The 17,962-nt window shown below is 46.4% G+C and overlaps 2 protein-coding genes across 9 annotated transcripts in view; one reads left to right on the top strand and one right to left on the bottom strand.

Moving 5' to 3' along the window:
* Positions 1 to 6,834, bottom strand: part of MROH7 (maestro heat like repeat family member 7) — a 42,729-nt gene extending 35,895 nt beyond the window's left edge. For 5 of the 6 annotated variants that reach the window (XM_037499995.2, XM_054691241.1, XM_037499997.2 and 2 more), the window contains exons 1-3: positions 6,638 to 6,834; positions 4,368 to 4,402; positions 2,022 to 3,303 (exon numbers count right to left, since the gene is read on the bottom strand). In XM_037499995.2, coding sequence (XP_037355892.1) covers positions 2,022 to 3,228 — 1,207 coding nt within the window. In that variant the 5' untranslated portion in view covers positions 3,229 to 3,303; positions 4,368 to 4,402; positions 6,638 to 6,834. Of the gene's footprint in view, positions 1 to 1,587; positions 1,735 to 2,021; positions 3,304 to 4,367; positions 4,403 to 6,637 lie in introns of those variants that run through there. The other variant, XM_054691242.1, reaches the window with a different exon arrangement.
* An 84-nt stretch (positions 6,835 to 6,918) lies between these two features.
* The window catches only part of FAM151A (family with sequence similarity 151 member A), a 27,802-nt gene continuing 16,758 nt past the window's right edge, over positions 6,919 to 17,962 (top strand). For all 3 annotated transcript variants that reach the window (XM_037498926.2, XM_054691120.1, XM_054691118.1), the window contains exon 1: positions 6,919 to 7,070. The gene's annotated coding sequence lies outside the window, so the exon portion shown is untranslated. The remainder of the gene's footprint in view (positions 7,071 to 17,962) is intronic.

Below are 17,962 nucleotides of genomic sequence, written 5' to 3'. Positions count from 1 at the left end.
AAAAGATATCCACACAGGGCCTCCCTGGTGGCCTAAGGGTTAAGTCTCAGTGCTATCACCCCTAGGGCCTGAGTTCAATCTCCAGCCAGGGAGCTAACCCACATATAGTGCAGCAGACCTCTCTTGTCTCAGCAGTGTATTTCAGTATATCTGCCTGTCCTGCACCCCACTCTGTCTCTGGTGAATAGTCTCAGCTCCCCCCACCTCCAGCCTACACTGCAGTTCTTCTATGCAATCAATCAATCAATCAATCAATAAATAAATAAATAATAGATTTGAAAAAGAAAAGATCCACACAAAAATGTCACCAAGAATACTCAGAGTAGCACTATGCAAAAAGACTGAAAGATGGAAACAACCCAAGTGTTCAACTAATGAGTAAATGAACAAAAAGTGATACAGCCACACAACAGAACATTGCCCAGCCGTATGCAGAAATGAAGTGCTGATACACACCACAACCTTTAATGAACTTTGCTAAGCTGCTGATACACGCCACAACTTTGAATGAACTATGCTAAGGGGCAATCACAAATGACCATGTTTGGGGATTCCATTTATATGAAATGTTCAAAAAAAGTAAATCTGCAGAGCCAGGAAGTAGGTTAGTGGTTGTCTGAGGTCAGAGGACATGGATTAAGGGTGATGTCTAAGGGGTTTGGAGGTTATTTTCAGAGTGATGAAAATGTTCCAAAATTGATTGTGGTGATGATTGCACAGCTCTATATTTTAAAACTATTAAATTGCATACTTTAATAGGGAATTTCTATGGTATGTAAATTGTATTTCAGTAAAACTTTTTTGTTAAAGATTAAGTTGCAAATACAATTCCTCTATATCATCAGCATTATTAGCACAAAACAAGAATTGCATTAGAAAATAGGCATGATTCATGATAGCAATAACAATTATAAAGAATCTGGAAATTAATCTATCAAAACATGTACTATATCTTTGTGGAGAAATTTTAAATTCTAGTTAAAGGCATATCTTCTATAAAGGAATATTTGAATCGATGGATTAGTAAATAATATTCTAATAAAAATACCGACAAGATTTTTTGAATACCTAGACAAACATATATAAAGTGTGTGTGGAAGGAGGGTCTACTAATAGCCTCTAGGGCATGATGTCCAGAATAATTTTAAGAAGAACTTTAAAGAGGAATTCTTACTCTATCAGATATTAATACATGTTTACAAAGTCATGATAATTTTTTAAATCACAATATGATGTTGGTGCATGAACAAACAAAAATATTTGGAGAGGGCCACCCCTGGTGGCGCAGCGGTTGAGCGCTAGGCTGCGAAGCTGCCTGCAGCCTCTGCAGCACCGGTTCGATCCCCGGCTGCTCCCCGGCCACCTGAGGAGGGTCCCACATGGCGCACAGACCTCTCCTGCCGCCCGCTGCTCCCCTCAGCAGTGTACTTCGGTCCTTCTGCCTGCTCTGCTCCCCGCTCTGGCTCTGGTGAATTCTCTCACCCTCCCGCGCTTCTGACTGTACCCAGTGCTTGTATAAATAAATAAATAAATCTTTAAAACAAAAAATTTGGAGATATAAAAAAAATTGGGGAAAAGTATTCATACCATCAAAAAATGGCAGGAGATTAATTTTCAGAACTCCTGTATACTATAAGTGACCCCCAGACAGGACCCTCAGGTTTCACCCAGGTGAGCTGAGCTTAGAGCCGACCTGCTCCACTGGTCACACTTTGACTTTAGGGATGAAATTTACTAGGAAGAAAGAGATATACATTTTGAGAGAAAGGTATAGTTAGTTTGTGGGCAGAATAAATAGTATTATTAAATGGAGATATTAAAGTTAAGAAAATTGAAACTCAGAGGAATTAAGTAATTTCTCCAAAGTCACAGAGCAAGCAGAGACTGAGTACTACATCTCTTGTGTGAAACTAATGTATTGCAGGTTATCCCCTGTCCTCTCTCCTACCTGCCTACAAGTCTGAATACAGAGTTTTCCAGATCAGTGCCCTCTCTGAAGGTGTCACCCTTGCCTTACTCACCCTCCGGGAGACTTTGGAAGGCTGTGGTGTCCTTGTCCAAGGCATCACAGGCAGGAAATCCCAATGGGAACTGGCCTACCTCGATGCCAGTTGTCTGGTTCCAGGACCGCAGATTCTCTTCCAGGGGCCCAGTGTTGTCATTCTCAGAATAATCCTGCTGGCTGCTCAATGTCAAGGTGGAGGTGTCACTGAAGATGAGGCTGGATCCCATGCTCAGAGTGTCATTGGCACCCAGGACCAGGGTCATGCATGAGGGTGGAGAAATGGTGGTGTTGGGTCTGTGGGTGCTGGAGTGCACACTGACCCCATCGCTGGAGGCAGGAATCAGGGTCAAGCATGAGGACTGTGTGACAGTCATGTTCAAATCAGACTTGGGGTTGCCATTTGAAGCCACATTGATGGTTTCCTGGGAAGTAGTGTTCCAGGTTGTACCAAAGGTGCCTTTAGAAACAGACCCAGAGATCTTATGTGACACCAGAGACGTTATGATGGTCTCCTTCATGTCTGGGATGAGGTTCCCACAAGAACCAGGAGCTGCCTTCAGGTCCACCTTGGAGATGTTTCTCGAGCCCAGGCTGAAACACTGATTGAAGTCGGGATCCTGAGAAGAGTTTGATCCTGGAACCAGGGGCACTTTTAAGTTCTGCCTGGAGATGCAATGACCCAGAAGCAAGCTTTCTCTTGAACGGGGCCTTGTATATGGGTTCAATTCAGCCCTGGAAGGATTGGAGTTGCTCTTACCCAATTCAAAATTTTTGTTTGAGAGGGAATTTAAGGGCTCCTCAGAGCAGACCTCCGAGCTCAAACCATGGATCTCTATAGAGCCAGGGCAGAGAATAAGGTCTGAGGCTGGATCTAGGGCTACCTCTGAGTTAGGCCTCGAGATGTGGTTCAAATCCAGGCCTACGGCTTCACCAAAGTGGGAAGTGGAGTTCTGGAGGGAGGGTGGAGACACAGACCTGCTATCACTGGGTCTGGAGGTGTTATCAGGCACCAGGTCAGGGGCCTCCTCTGAGACAGGACTAAGATCTAGAATGGTAGCCGAGCCAGGACTCGGGGTTGGATTCAAGAGAGGAACAAGGGTCATGTCTGTATCAGGCCCAGAGACAGTGTCAGAGTCTAAACTCAGGGTCCCTGCAGAGTTGAGCCTGGGTGTCATGTCTGAGTCTTCACGGAGCACCAGGCTAGCCCTTAGACTCAGGGCCATGCCCGGCCCGAAGCTCTCTCAATGCCACAGTCCCCTTCTCTCCAGTAGCTGACTGTCGAGCTTTCTGCAATGCTCCTGAAAGAGAGAAAAAGCAAATTTAGCCGTGCCACACCTGTTAAAACCTTTCCAGGGTTGGGCTTCCCCTGGTGGCACAGGTAGTTGAGCGCCATGCTGTGAAGCTGTCTGCAGCCTCTGCAGCACCAGTTTGATCCTGATCGGCCAGGGAGGGTCCCACGTGGCGCGGCAGACCTCTCCTGTCTCGCCTGCTGCTCCCCTCAGCAGTGTATTTCGCCAGTCTGCCTGTTGGGTTCCCCGCTCTGTCTCTGTTGAATCCTCTCACCCTCCCACACATCTGGCCTGTACCCCAGTTCTTGTATAAATAAACCTTTAAAAAAAAAACCTTTCCAGGGCTCCCCAGTATCCATGGGATGAAGACCATGGTATGACTTACAAGATCTTCATGACCACGCCCAGTCTACCCTTCCACCCCATCCTGTCTGCTTTCCACCTCACTCTAGTTCCAGCCACATCCCATGTGCCTCTCTGCTCTGACCACACCCTGCACCTTTCAGCTCCTGCCCTTAGCAGGTACACTTTTCTTGGTTTGAACACCCCCTGTCTCACCATAATCTTTTGCCAAGCCCATTCCTCCAAGTAAACTATTTTCCACACTGTGTTCCAATGATTCATGTGCTGAGGCCCACTAGTGATGACCACAGGCTGGCAAGAACTCCATATCTCTTAGTCTCTAGGGCACCCCCAACATAGTGCCAGATGTCCAGGAGGAAGTCCACAAATACTAGACAAATGAGGCACTACACCCACTGAAGACAGAAAAAGGGAAGAAGGAAGCTCCTTGTGGGTTACACTACTTCCAGCCAACTGTTAATTTGCTAGAACCACCCTGCAAGTGACCACAGAACTAGATTCCCAAAGCAGCCCCAGCAGAGCCACCTACTGCCCTTAACAACTTATCTGTTCTGAGTGAGGCAGGCTTCATGGAGGAAAACCTGAGGCAATCATTCAGCAGAGAACCTGCGTCAACCCAACAACCTGCTAGGAGAACTTCCCAACTTTCCCCCAGGAACCCCACCCGACACTAGACCACCCCTCCTGCAGGAATCATGGGGACAGCTTACCTGCATGCATGGTGTTCCTAAGCAGGAGTGGGGCCCTGGGTGGAGACACAAAAGGGGACCAAGTCAGGCTTAAGTATGGCCTTTTCAATAGTCTACAGGCCAGACATGCAGCATGCATATCTGTTAACAAAAGCCCTACTTGAGAGAAAGAAAGAGAGAGAGAGAGAGAGAGAATGACAAAAGTTAAATATTCTTCATCCATTACAGACTTAAGAAAGTGGAGGCCAAGGGAAGGTAGGTCATCATGCCTCTGGTACTCAGGGCCACCAAGAACATCTTTATGTCACCCATCTGCTTAAAATCTTCCTCAGCTTCTTCTTGTCCAATTATTTTTCTTTTTTTATTTTTTATTTATACTATAGCTGGGGTACAGGCCAGAGGTGCGGGAGGGTGAGAGGGATTCACCAGAGACAGAATGGGGAGCAGAACATGCAAACAGAACAAAAGCACTGCTGAGGGGAGCAGTGGGTGCGACAGAAGACATCTGCCACACCATGTGGGTATCTCCCTGGCCGGCCAGGAATCCAACCCCCACTGCAGAGGCTGCAGACAGCTTCATAGCGCTGTGGTTAACCCTCTGCACCACCGGGGAGGCCCTACTTTCCAATTCTTAGTAGGACCTGAAAGGCCCTTCGGTGTCTGATCCAATTCCTTTTCACCCTTCTTGACCCTTCCCACTCCCTTCCTACTCTATTTCACTATCCCTCAACTCTTAGTTTCTCTGTAGAGGCAGGCTCCCAGATTTGGTCTGGACCTTCCACAGGTTGGGCAAGTCATCCTCCAGCCTCCTTCCTCAGCTAACACTTATAGCGTCATTCCTTCAGATTTCAGTTCAAACATTAAGGGCTCCCAGGACCCTCCAGACAGGTGTAAGTGTAAGTCAGACATTTTACCCACTTCCACTTTCTTAGCACACAATATCTCATTTCCCCACCAGGCAATAAGATTCCTAAGAGTCTAACACAGCTCTTGACACACAATAAATATTTAGTGAATGAGCTTGTTACTTCATCTTTTCCTTCATTCACTCATCTATTCCTTTTCTTGTCCATCTTATCACTTACTCTCTTGTTAGTCATTCATGCACTCACAAAATCATTTACTCCATGATTTACTGTGCATCTTTATAGCTTGATTTTAGAGAAACCATCGATTTGGAATGATATGATCCTGGGTTCAAATCCCACCTCATCCCCCTGCTAGTGTTAGTCAGCTTGGGCAAGAGACTTTACCCCTCAACCTCCTCATAGCTCTTAAGTTAAGGGGAGCTCAAGGCCTGCCACCCAGGATGGTTGTAGTTTCAGTGTCCAGCACGAAGCACATGGCCCCCCAAAGACTTTCTCTAAACAAAAGCTATCTGTCCCATTACCCCCCACCAGACACCGTGGGCAAGGAAGAGCAAGGTGTTCAGAGATACTGGGGGCTTTCTTCATCCCGAGCAGGCAGCTTTGCAGCCTGCCACAGAGGCAGGAAGCATTCACATGCCATCAGTACCCAGAGGCAATTTTACCCTAAATCTAAGGAAATTTTAAATTTCAGGGTTCCTTGCTTGCACAATCCTATTCCAAAGGGATTGTACTGGGCCTCCCTGGTGGCACAAGGGGTTAAGATGCAACCTATGAAGCTATCCACAGCCACTGCATCACGAGTTAGATCCCCGGCAAGGGAGCTACCTACATGGCACAGCAGACCTCTCCTGACTCACCTGCTGCTCCCCTCACTAGCGTACTTTGGTCTGCCTGTTCTGTTCCTCACTCTGTCTCTGGTGAATACTCTCACCCCCTCCCCCCGCACCTCTGGCCTGTACCCCAGTTCTTGTATGCATAAATAAATAAAACTTAAAAAAAACAAAGGCTGAATTTGAAACCTGCTCTCTCACAAGTAGTATAAGCCTTAGCAGGTTGCCTTGCCATACCAAGCATCAGCCTATTATTCAGTCCACAAGATTACTGCAGGGACTAAAATGGGGTCGTGCACATAGTGATGATCCCAGCAGCTGGCCTGAGGTAGACCCTCAATAAATGTTCCTCCTCACCATCCTTTCTCATCTTGGCAAGGGTAGGGTAGTGGGACTTGAAAAAAAGACAACATCTGGTTTCCAAGCTCTCTGCCTTCTCTTTCCCCCAGCTTATAAGAGTCCCTTCCTGGGTTTTTTCCTCCCATCTCCCTCACCTCCCCCAACTCCCACACCCACTACATCCTCACAACTTCATAGTCTAAACTCTTTCTCCATGAGCCTTGAGCTACAGATATAAAGTTCAATGTGTTACCTCCACCTGCGGCATCCACATGGTAACAGAATTCAGCTTTAAACCAAAGGTATGAAGTTCTAATTGTGGAATTACAACCAGAGGGGGGACACTTTAACCCAGGGGGGTGGGGTCAAGATGGTAATTGACTTGTGGAGGCTACCCCCACCCCTGGACTTTTCCAGAGCCTCCCGTTAGCTTATCTAGGTTCCCCTGAATCCACGCCAACGTTATAGTCTTTGTGAGGTCACCATGACTCAAGAATCCCCAGCCAATGAGGTCTCTGCTCATATCTAATAGTGAGAAGAAGCAGGAAGATGTTTTTCAAAGAAGGACCTATCTTCAGCCCCCCTCTCATACCTGGAAATGACCTTGTTACAGAGATATCTCCATAAAAGGGGGAGGTACCATGCTCCCTGCCCCCATTTAACTAAGAATGAAGCTGAGCAGCCAGGTAAAGCTATATAACACAGAAGGCAGGTGGGCTCTAAAGAAAAAGGAGAAAAGTCTTGCTTCAGCAATGTGATATGTGTCCGGTACTGCTGGGAAGGAGACATGAAAGGAGAGGTACAGAGGAGAAACATGTAGAAACACTTGAGACACTCTGGTGAGAGACACTTGGGGAGGTTGGCAATGGCAGCCATTATCTTGACAATGGTATCCCTGTAACAGTATCTCATTTTGTCCCAGTTTTCTGGGACAGAACCCTTTTCCTATGGTTCCCTGCCACAAGGTGCCTTAGACATGTGGCAAGCTCTCGGGCCTTAGCAGACCCCATTTCAGGCCAACCCTGTTTGGCAGGGTATTTACCTACCAGGAGATGGGTAATTTGGGATGTTTTATTGGAAAACTATTATTCTTTCTTCTCTTCCATCTCTAAGCACACTAATTCTATTAAAGTTCTTTCACTCAGTCTGCTTTGCCTTTGTGTGCACTGATGGCTGTACCCCTTTAGAGCATGCAAATTTGGGGGTCCTGCGGTACCCCTTGGTTGCCCATGAACTGTTATAGGGCAGCCCCGATACAAAACGGGTTACCTGACTGTGGGTCCTCACCCACACACTTAGAAAGGACTTATCAATACTCTACTGCAGGCACACACGAAAGGTTAATAAAAGGTTTATTTACAAGGGAAGGGCAAATGAGGAAATGTACAACTCAGGGAGAAAAGTGGGAGACAAAGTTTTAAATGAGTCCTATCCGATCCGCCGATCTGGAATCCCAAATGGCACTCTGAGAGCTGGCCGCAAGCCAGGAGCCATGAAGCCAGGAGGTAAGCAAGAGAGCGAGCCCCCCAAGGCCCACGTGTTTGGTTATTATACCAACCCTGGCTGCTTAACTCCACCCTCAGGTCCCAGCCACCTTCCCTTTGGTGGTGACAGGATTTGTCTTTCCCAGTGTCCTGATGGCTTTGGTCTGGAGTGGGAGTGGAGTCCACAAAGCCTGCATGGAATTAGCTCAGGACATCCTTTTCCCCCTAACAATTCTCCCCTAACAGAATGACTTCACTCAAATACGGACTGAGTTCCTCGCAGTGTATTCATACTTCCCTGTAAAAACCACTCACTTTATGATCTTATGCTCCATTGATCTTAGGGTGACAGCCTGATCCCTAGGAACACTGCAGGGTTTAGAGTACAACTCTTGCAAGGTGGAGTTTCGTAGGCTGGGAGGTGTATGCAAAAGCTTTGGAATCAGGTGATCTGTGATGAGGAAACAGACACACAGAGGAGATATTGGCCCTAGATCACAAGATAGGACTTAGCCTGTAAGCACTAATCTTTTCCCTGCTTCACCCAGCCTCCTTGCCCCAGGCACAGATAACAGTGCAGAGCAGGGTGGGAATGGGCCTGTAGACCCAGAACATGAAACCTACATTCCATGATAAGGAAATAAAGACACTGATCTCTTTCTTTAAAAAAAAAAAAAAAAAGCTTTCTAGCAATAACTAATTAAGAATACTGATGAGCTTGAAAAACTTCACTAAGCACCAATTGCTAAGAGATAGTGGAATCATCCTATCCACGATGCTTTTTCACCTATACCTAGCTCAGTAAATTTCAGGGAATCAGTATGTCAGATGTTCTAAGGCCTGCACCCCTAAAACTACCTCATCACACAGAGTTCCCATGGATGAGCACCTCATAGTGAATTTCCCCCAGTCCATTTTAGATCTTGTTTTTCTGCACCCTCCCCTCTCCCTTCTCCCCTACCTGCTTGCACCTAACGCTGCACCTTGGCTCCCTCCCCCTGTTGAGCCAGCATCCTCAAAGCTCCTCCTTGAAACAAGGCCAAGTTTTCTCTCTTGAGCAAAAAAGCCCTTTCCTCTATCTTGCTGCTTACCCAATCTCTCCACTTGCTTGTTAGCCGCAGTCCTAGTAAGCCTCTCCCAAGAACCCTTTCTAACTGCTCCCTCTCCATTTCTGGCCACTTGCTTCTAATTATCCATCAAGTCCTTCCAATTTTGCCACTTGCCAAGGAACAAAACCTGCCACCCCAAAAACACGTCTTAGGCATAAAGATTATTTCACAGGATGGGCTCTAAAAAGTGTGTGGAGCCACCCCCCACCGCCTTTTGCAATAGATACTTGTATGGAGGGAACATCTCCCTACCTAAGGGGTCTTGCTCAATATACCTGGGAAAACTAATCTCTTTAATGCCATGCTTGGAGAAGGCAGCAAGTTAAACCTGCACAACAGTCAAAACTGTGACCTCCCATAACTGACCTCCCTCTTCCCTTCCCCAACTTCTCTTGCTTTGAAGTTGTTTAAGGAGATGACTTAAGCCATTTTGGTGAATTACTCAGTTTTTAATGAACTTTTTTTCCCTCTTGTCAACCCATCTGATGTTGATTATTTTCTAACTTAGAGAAGCCAAGAGGGAAAAAAAGAATCGCCCCCTCTCCCATGTAAAAACATTTTACAGATTTTTGCTCTTGGAAGTTGTTTCTTTCGAATGTTGACTCTCCTGGTCTCTTCCTGCTTTTGATCTCCTGGAGACTTCAGGGATTTGTTTTTTCTATTTGTCCCAAGCTTATAATTTTGATTTCTTAGAGGCTTCCTCTGATAAGAACTTCTTTGTCATTAGAGAAGTACATAGTCTATGTTGAATGTTATGGGGAAGAATCGGGATGTAGGCTGGGAGCACAGGGGGAGAAAAAGTTCACCAGAGACAGCTTGGAGAACAGAAAAACCAGATTTATTGGGATCCACTGCAAAGAGGAGCAGTGGGCAAGACAGGAGAGGTCTGCTGTGCAGAGAGGAAGGTTCCCCACATCATTGATTGGTTAGGATGACTGGTCGTGGGTGTGTCCAGACTAAGGATCTCCATCACCAGCTTAAGGCTGCTTCTCAGGGCAGTCCCATCCACTCCCTTCATCCATTCAAGCCTCCCAAACTTGCTTGCTCCTGGGCAAGGAGTGGGGCTTAGTTTTTAACTTTAGGAATGATATCATGACATTGGATTGCTCTTTTTTTTTAAGATTTATTTATTTATACAAGCACTGGGTATAGTCAGAAGCACGGGAGGGTGAGAGAATTCTCCAGAGGGGAGAGCAGAGCAGGCAGACTGACGAAGTACACTGCTGAGGGGAGCAGTGGGCAGCAGGAGAGGTCTGCACGCCGTTTGGGACCCTCGCCCAGGCAGCTGGGGATGGAACCGGCGCTGCAGAGATTGCAGGCAGCTTCGCAATCCAGCGCTCAACCGCTGCGCCACCGGGGAGGCCCTGGATCTCTCTTTTTTAATTCCTTCTTCTTTCTTGCTTTCTTTAGGATGACTAACTTCGCCTTCCATCTTTCCCTCCTTCCCCCTCCCCCCCTTACTCTCTGTTGGGAAAGTACATAGTCTACGTCTGTCTGTAAGGTCAGGAATGGCCATGGAGCAGGTTTTCTATAATCCCATGCAGATGGGGTAAAGGAGGAGGAGTCCTGGAGATCTCAGTGGGTTTGCAGGCTTTTATTGGGATTACCAGGTACACGACAGGCAGGGGGCTGGGGGGCCGGGAGGCTGGCAGGCCTCCCAGCCCCCAGCAAGTCTTCACTCTGGGCTCTCCGGCCTTCTCTCATGTTCTCTCTGCTCTTCTCATGGCTCTGCTTCTCTCTCGGCTTCTGCTGGTGTCCCCATGACGCCACCCTTAAAAGCCCAGTCTTAGCCCAGGTGAATCCTATCTACCTAGGCCCACACCCTACTCCAGGTGCCCGCCATTAGGCATGCATTCGGGACCACAGGTTCCGTCATCTATCCTAATGGCGGGAGGGCAGAAAAGCCTGATACTTTTACCTTACCCTACAATCCACCCCCTAAGGGTTTTCTGCCAGAAAGTCTATACAGGTCATATATGTTTCTCTTGGCAATATGAACACTGCAGCCATGGCCCATAAAAGTACATAGAATATAACTGAATACATAAAATAAACAGAACACAAGTCCAGGCAGGGCCCCAACCTAGTGGCAAAAGACTATTGGCACCAGCAGATGATCCACCAAATCTGCTGCCGAAGGCACTGCTCATTTAAGGGAGGGGAACCACTCACAGAATCTACTGTCACACGCCAGGAGCTATCAGGCTTCCTGGCCTTCTCTGGCTGTAGTCTCGGCTACAAGCCACACACCGCATCCACCCCCAGGATGCACTGACTCTGGGATTGGTGATTCTATTATGTTGGGGGTAATCGCCAACCCTCAGGGTTTCTGTCTGCAGTCGCTCCAACACTCGGCCTTCATAGCCACCAATGCGACTCGCAGACCCCTGCACTCAGGCCAACCCACTGCTCAAGCACATGGGTCGGGGATCCAAACTCTACATGCGGCCTCTCTTGGGTCCCCTCTTCGGCTTGGGCTCCACCCCAAGTCACGTTCCCCACACGTCCCCCAAGGACGGGTTCCTCAGCATTTCACCCTCACTCAAGAATGAGCAGGGCATCACCCAGGGGTGATTTTAAGAGACTCACTGGTCTTCAGCATACTTAGGCTGCTTAACAGCCGCTCAGGGCTTCTCAACTTAGCACCAGCTTTTGCTTTCTCAAAATTGGCTTTTTTCCTCTGCCTGATGCTGGGCATACACAGGCTGCTTTTGGCCATCAAGGCCCACTGGCCACCCCCAGATTCCCATCTCCTGGGGTGTACAAACAATAGCATTCTCCCCCAGGGTCCCAAAAACTTAACTTGCCAAAGTTCCTCCACCTTCTGGCGGGATTGTTAGTCCAAGTCCATTAGTCCAAGTCCGTTGGCCTCTCCTGCATCAGCACTGACGAGCTCCGAATCGTGGTCCTCTCTTCCCCGACGATTCTGCTGCCTCAGGGGTCATTGGCTGGTCCTCTCGGGCATCTTCTCCACACAGCTCCTGGACCTTGTCCATCTTCTGTGCTGCCATGGCGCCTCCAGCGCTGTCACAGGCTCAGTCTGCTACTCCTGAGGTCTTTGGAGGGCTCCATACCCGTCTGCATGGATCATCTTGCTGACTTACGCCAATTGTAAGGTCACGAATGGTCACGGAGCAGGTTTTCTATGATCCCATGCAGACAGGGTAAAGGAGGAGAGAGTCCTGGAGACCTCGGCGGGTTTGCAGGCTTTTATTGGGATTTACCAGGTACACAACAGGCAGGGGCGCTGGGGGGCCGGGAGGCTGGCAGGCCTCCCAGCCCCCAACAAGTCTTCACTCTGGGCTCTTCGGCCTTCTCTCATGTTCTCTCTGCTCTTCTCATGGTTCTGCTTCTCTCTCAGCTTCTCTGCTCCTCTGCTTCTTTCTCAGCTTCTGCTGGCGTCCCCGTGACGCCGCCCTTAAAAGCCCAGTCTTAGCCCAGGTGAATCCCATCTACCTAGGCCCACACCCTACTCCAGGTGCCCGCCATCAGGCATGCAGTCAGGACCACAAGGATCCATCATCTATCCTGATGGTGGGAGGGCAGAAAAGCCTGATACTTTTACCTTACCCTACACTGTCCTTCAGGGTTACTTTTGCCGTTTTAACTTGCCTGCTTTACCTAGCAAAATCTAGAATGAATACCATTCCAAATCTAGAATGAATACCTCCAGAAAAAATTAAAAAACACAGAGACCATAGAAGAGTTTAACTCCCATCACCCATCACCCAAATACATACTATTGTTACCCCATTTTAATCTATTTGTTTTTTAAACCCTACTAATTAGTCATTATTGCTTTATGCATCAATATTTGTTTCCATTTAGTCAATAGCTTAGTAATACCTTGGCTGATGGGTTTTTCAATTGCACCTTGGACCTTCCATCTGAAATTAATTTCCTTCTGCTTGAAAACTAGTCTTCAGTATTTCCTTAATAAGAGTTTGTAGTGGTGAGCTGTTTTAGCTTTTGTTTGCCAAATGGACCTCTTTATTTTATCCTCACTCTTTACCAAGCAAGTTCACACCCTCACCCAAAAGACTGGGTCTCTTGCCCTCTGAGGGAAGAATTCACCAGACAACACGAGGTACAGCTGAGCCAGGCAACGCTTTATTAAAGATTCATGCATGAGGGAGCCAGTACAGATAAGGAGAATTTAGCCTAGCTCCTTGGAGAGAGTTAGGAGGAGGTATTGAAGGGGTAAGTCTGGAGGCAGGGACGCGGGAGCAGCAGCAGAGCTTTCTCTAGGTTGGGCTAGACCCAGACAAGCGCAGAGTTACCTGACAACTGTGTATGCAGCTCCAGCCTTCTCCCTCCAGGAGACTATGAGCTGTCATTAGCTGGATTCTAATGTTTTTGTTTGTTTGTTTAGCCTGGTGCCTCATGGTCATTGCCTTGGGTCAAATTGTTTGGACAGGGTTCTCCAGTCCCTGATTTAGTACACCTGTTCAAACAGGACTTGGGGCAACTTACCCTACCGGATTGCAGTTTCTTTTACCTAGGTTGTCTCGCATGTAGAATTCTGTTCTGTTTTATTTTAGCCCATCCAAGTTAATATTTCACTGCCATCTGACTTCCATCAACACTGTTGAGAAGTCGGTCTGCCACCTTTTGAGTGATCAATTTATTTTTTCCAGATTTTTTCACTTTGGTGTTCTGCAATTTTGTTAGGACACAGGTTGGGCTGTGGATTTACTTTCATTTTCCCTATTTGGGATGCATTGAGATTCCTAAATCTGGTGATTAGGGTTCATCAATTATTTGAACATTTTTCCAGAAATACTAGAAAATATCACCTTTTCCCCATCTTCCTCCTAAACTCTGATTCGGTGCATGGTAGATTCTCTCTCTCCACTGTTCCCTAACCTCCCTTTCATACTTTCCATTTCTTTGCTTCTCTGTGACAATTTCTGGATAACATGTTTAAATCTTTTCTAAGTATTTAATCAGCCGGGTCCAAGTTAATGTTAAACCTGTCAGTTTTTAGTTTTAATTGTATTTTTTTTTTTCATTTATAGAAGTTCTATTGACTCCTCAAATCTGATTGGTCACTGTATAGTCTATCAGTTGTTCATATTTTCAAATTATTTTTAAAAATTTCTTTAAACATAAGCTCCTATGTCCCACAATTTTGAATTCTAGCACTTTTATGGATCTCATTCTGCTGTTTACCAGCTTTCTGTCATTTTTCACTCATAGTGCCTTGCCTTATTTTCTTACGAGTTTTGGGAAGGTTGGCTGAGCTGCTCATTTTCCTTGAAACTTTGCCTGGGAATCCTTTTAAGACCTGGTTGAAACTGTGTTCCCCTGAGAAGACTTGTTTTTGTTTTCCTAGTCACTGGGGTCCACTTACAGGGGGCTACTTTTAATTAAATTCGACCATTTAGAGTTTGTAGACCCCCCAGGCAGTATGCACACTTGTGTGAAGGACAGCCTGGGGCTATTCATTCTCAGAGGAACTTTTTATCCCACCATATACTAATATCCAAACAGACAAGCAAGTTTCTTTTTAGCCCTTTCTGAGGGCAGTCTTTGAAGTACCATCTTTATGAAAGTGTATCTAACCAAAATCCCTACCTTGGAGGAAGGGAACCTAGCCTTTATTTTGTCACCATAACCTGCATACCTGCATAGTTATCAAAGTGGAAGCTGTGGGGTTTGGCAAAATTCCTCTGCAAAAGTCGACCTTGACCATTGCTTACCTCTCAAGGCTTCTGCCTTCGTGTCATTTTTTTTTGGGGGGGAGAGGAGGTCTTGCAGATTCTTTACTATTACATCAGCTTAGAGATAGACTTTAAAAGACTATTTTTATTTTGTCCAACATTTATTTTCATTGAGAGGTTGATTCAGTGTTTCTGGTTCCTTGTACTGCTAGAACTGTTGCCCATTCCTACCATTTCCTACTACACAATTTCTGCTTTAGCAAATAATGGTTTTTCTTAACTCACAGTGATGTTTCTTACCTCTATACCTTTTCTCATGATGTCCCCTCCATCCAGAATACTCTTTCCCGGGCCTCCCTGGTGACGCAGGAGGTTAAGCACAGCACTGTGAAGCTATCCGCAGCTTCTGCAGCTCAATCCCCGGTTGGCCAGGGAGGTGATGCGCGTGGTGCAGCAGACCTCTTCTGTCTCGCCCACTGCTCCCCTCAGCAGTGTATTTCAGTCAGTCAGCCTGTTCTGTTCCCCACTCTGTCTCTGGTGAATCCTCTCATGCCCCACACTTCTGGCCTATACCCCAGTTCTTGTATGCATAAATAAATAAATCTTTAAAAAAAATGCTCTTTCCCTTATACTCCCCCACCTATGTCACCTGAATATCCCTTACTATCTGTCAAAACCCAGTAAGTATCTTCTCCTAGAAGTCCTCCAGGATGCCTTCCCCACAGCTGGCTTGGGACTTTCTTCTCTATTCTTGCAGCATGGATCAGAACACTTAGGACAGTGTGCTATAAATTTCTGGTTACTTATTTCTCTCACTAAACTGAGAATGTATTAAGAACAGGGATAATTCTTATTCATCTTTGCATGCTTGGTACCCAAGGCCTAGCTCATACCTGTTACTCAAGGTCTTCAATAAATATTTGCTATAGGGCCTCCCTGGTGGTGCAAGGGGTTGAGACGCAGTTTGTGAGGCTTTCCACAGCCTCCATGGCACGAGTTCGATCCCCGGCCGGCCAAGGAGCAGCCCACATGGCTCAGCAGACCTCTCCTGACTGGCCCGCTGCTCCCCTCAGCAGTATATTTTGGTCGGTCTGCCTGTTCTGTTCCCCACTCTGTCTCTGGTGAATCCTCTCACCCCCACACACACACCTCCGGCCTGCACCCCAGCTCTTGTATACATAAATAAATAAATCTTTTTTAAAAATAAATAAATATTTTCTATAGAAATGACTCTTATTCTTGTTAGTAGGCAGACCCCAAAAGGGAATCCAGAACCCCACAAACTTGCATGTTCTAAAGGGATTCTGCCATCTGCCACATAAAGATAAAGCATACTCTTAATTGGTAAGTTCTTTAATATGATTTTGCATACAGAGGGAAGAAGAGAAGGAGCAAGTTACCCAGTGAAACACCCAAAGTCACCCATCCCCTCATGGGTAAATACCCAGCCAAATAGGATTGGTTCAAAGTGGGGACACTGAAACCCAAAAGTTTGCCACGTGTCTAAGGCACCATCTGGCAGGGAACCACAGGAAAGAGGCAAAAAGGGCCAGGCAAGTCTTGGACAAAAGGAGCAAAATTAAAGTACAAGATAAAGGCTGCCATTGTCAGCCTCTCCATGTGTCTCTAAGCCACAACTTTCTCTCTGTCTTTTGACTCCACGTTTCTCTTCCATGCCCCCCAAGTCCCTGGTAAGTCCAAAGCCAAGAAGCAAGTGCACCCTCCTTTGCAGGTCTCTGCTCCACATGTCCAGTCCTGTGTCCCCTCCAAATCTCCTGTAACTTCATCTGGCTGCTCAACTCCACCCCTCATTTGGTGGGACAGTGAACCTGGAACCTCCCTTTTTTTATGGAAATTCCTGATGTAAAATTCCTCTGGCCTCTCCTGCTTCACTCACTGCTCCGAATTTAAACACTTACTATGAACTCTGCCTCTACCACTACTGCCTCTGCAGTCTTCACTACCTAATCGCCCAGTGGAAAGGCTTGTTCCCCATCTTCAGTCTTTTGCCCTCTCTGATCATCTGTGGATTACTCCAGATCAAAGTGTTTCTCCTTCCTTGACTGCCCTGTTGGTTTGTTCTTGCCTTCTGATTCTTTTTCTCCTGCATCCTTTTTGGAGTCCCAATTTCCCACCCCTGGCTTCCTATATCTGTGTCCCCCAAGATCCTGAACTTGGTCTCTCCTCTCTGACTTGAGACCTCTTTCATATCCCTACTTTGATTGTAGCATCAATGCAGGAGGCCTCCTGGATCAGTCTGGTCCAACAGGAAAGCAGGAAACTATGTTAAGGATTTTAAATAGGGAAAATAGTACAAGGGATTGGCTACAAGGTGATAGAAAGACTTAGAAGCCAATTGTACAGGAGGACAGGCCAGGGGCCGCAGTCACCTTGCAGGAAGTGGAGTCATCAGGGAGACAGTCATTGTGGGTGACATTACCTGAGACAGTAAGATAAGCAAATACTTTGTCCCTTCCCTCCTTTCATTGCCATTGGCTGAAGGCAGCTGTAAGGTTATAACCTGGGAGGTTGGGAAGCACAGGTGCAAGGTTCTATACAGAGCAGCACAAGGTGCTTTCATTCAAGGTCTTTGGAATGGTACTATCTTTTCCCACCTCCTCATAAAATCCACCTACTCCTGCCTGGGTGTTTCCACATTGATGTGTATCTTTTGGAATGAAATTTAGCAGAAGTTTTCAAACTTATATTTTTAAAAATATGCTTGTCCTTTGACCCAGTAATTCCATGTATGAGGATCTAGCCTAGGAACATAATCAGGAATATGGCCAGAGATGCTCACTGGAGCATTTGCATAATAGGAAAAATTTGTAAACAACCCAGGTATTTAACATGGTAAGCAATGGTCCAACAAACTATAGAAATACCCATTGAATAAGATTGTATGCATCCATTAAAAGATAAATATTACAATCATGTAGGGAAATACTTGGATTATATATGTGGGGGGAAAAGCAGAAAACAAACTTATATATTCTATATATAGCATTTTTGTAATTGGATATACATGTATAGTAACAGTTCATCTTTTTCAAGCACTTGGTTTGTACCAGGTATTGACCTGAGTGATTTACATTGACTAATTCGTTTAACCCTGCAGTCACCCTATAATCTTATAAATGAGGAATCTGAGGGAAGAAAGGTGAAATCCATGCCCGGAATCCCAGAGCTGTGAAAGTCCAGGCAGGAAGAGGGTACAGGCAGCCCAGGGCCTGTGCACTTAGATGTGCTGCCTCCCACTGACAGCATGACCGCAACCAACCATGAAAGAAAGAAACAAAAGCCACTGCAAGTTGTAGACAGA

Source organism: Talpa occidentalis, unplaced genomic scaffold (genome assembly GCF_014898055.3).
Source record: "Talpa occidentalis isolate TD23 unplaced genomic scaffold, MPIMG_talOcc4v2.1 talOcc4.9, whole genome shotgun sequence".
NCBI classification, from domain to species: Eukaryota; Metazoa; Chordata; class Mammalia; order Eulipotyphla; family Talpidae; genus Talpa; species Talpa occidentalis.
The sequence above is the reverse complement of the archived record's forward strand: the minus strand, read 5'-3'. Positions and strand labels throughout refer to the sequence as shown.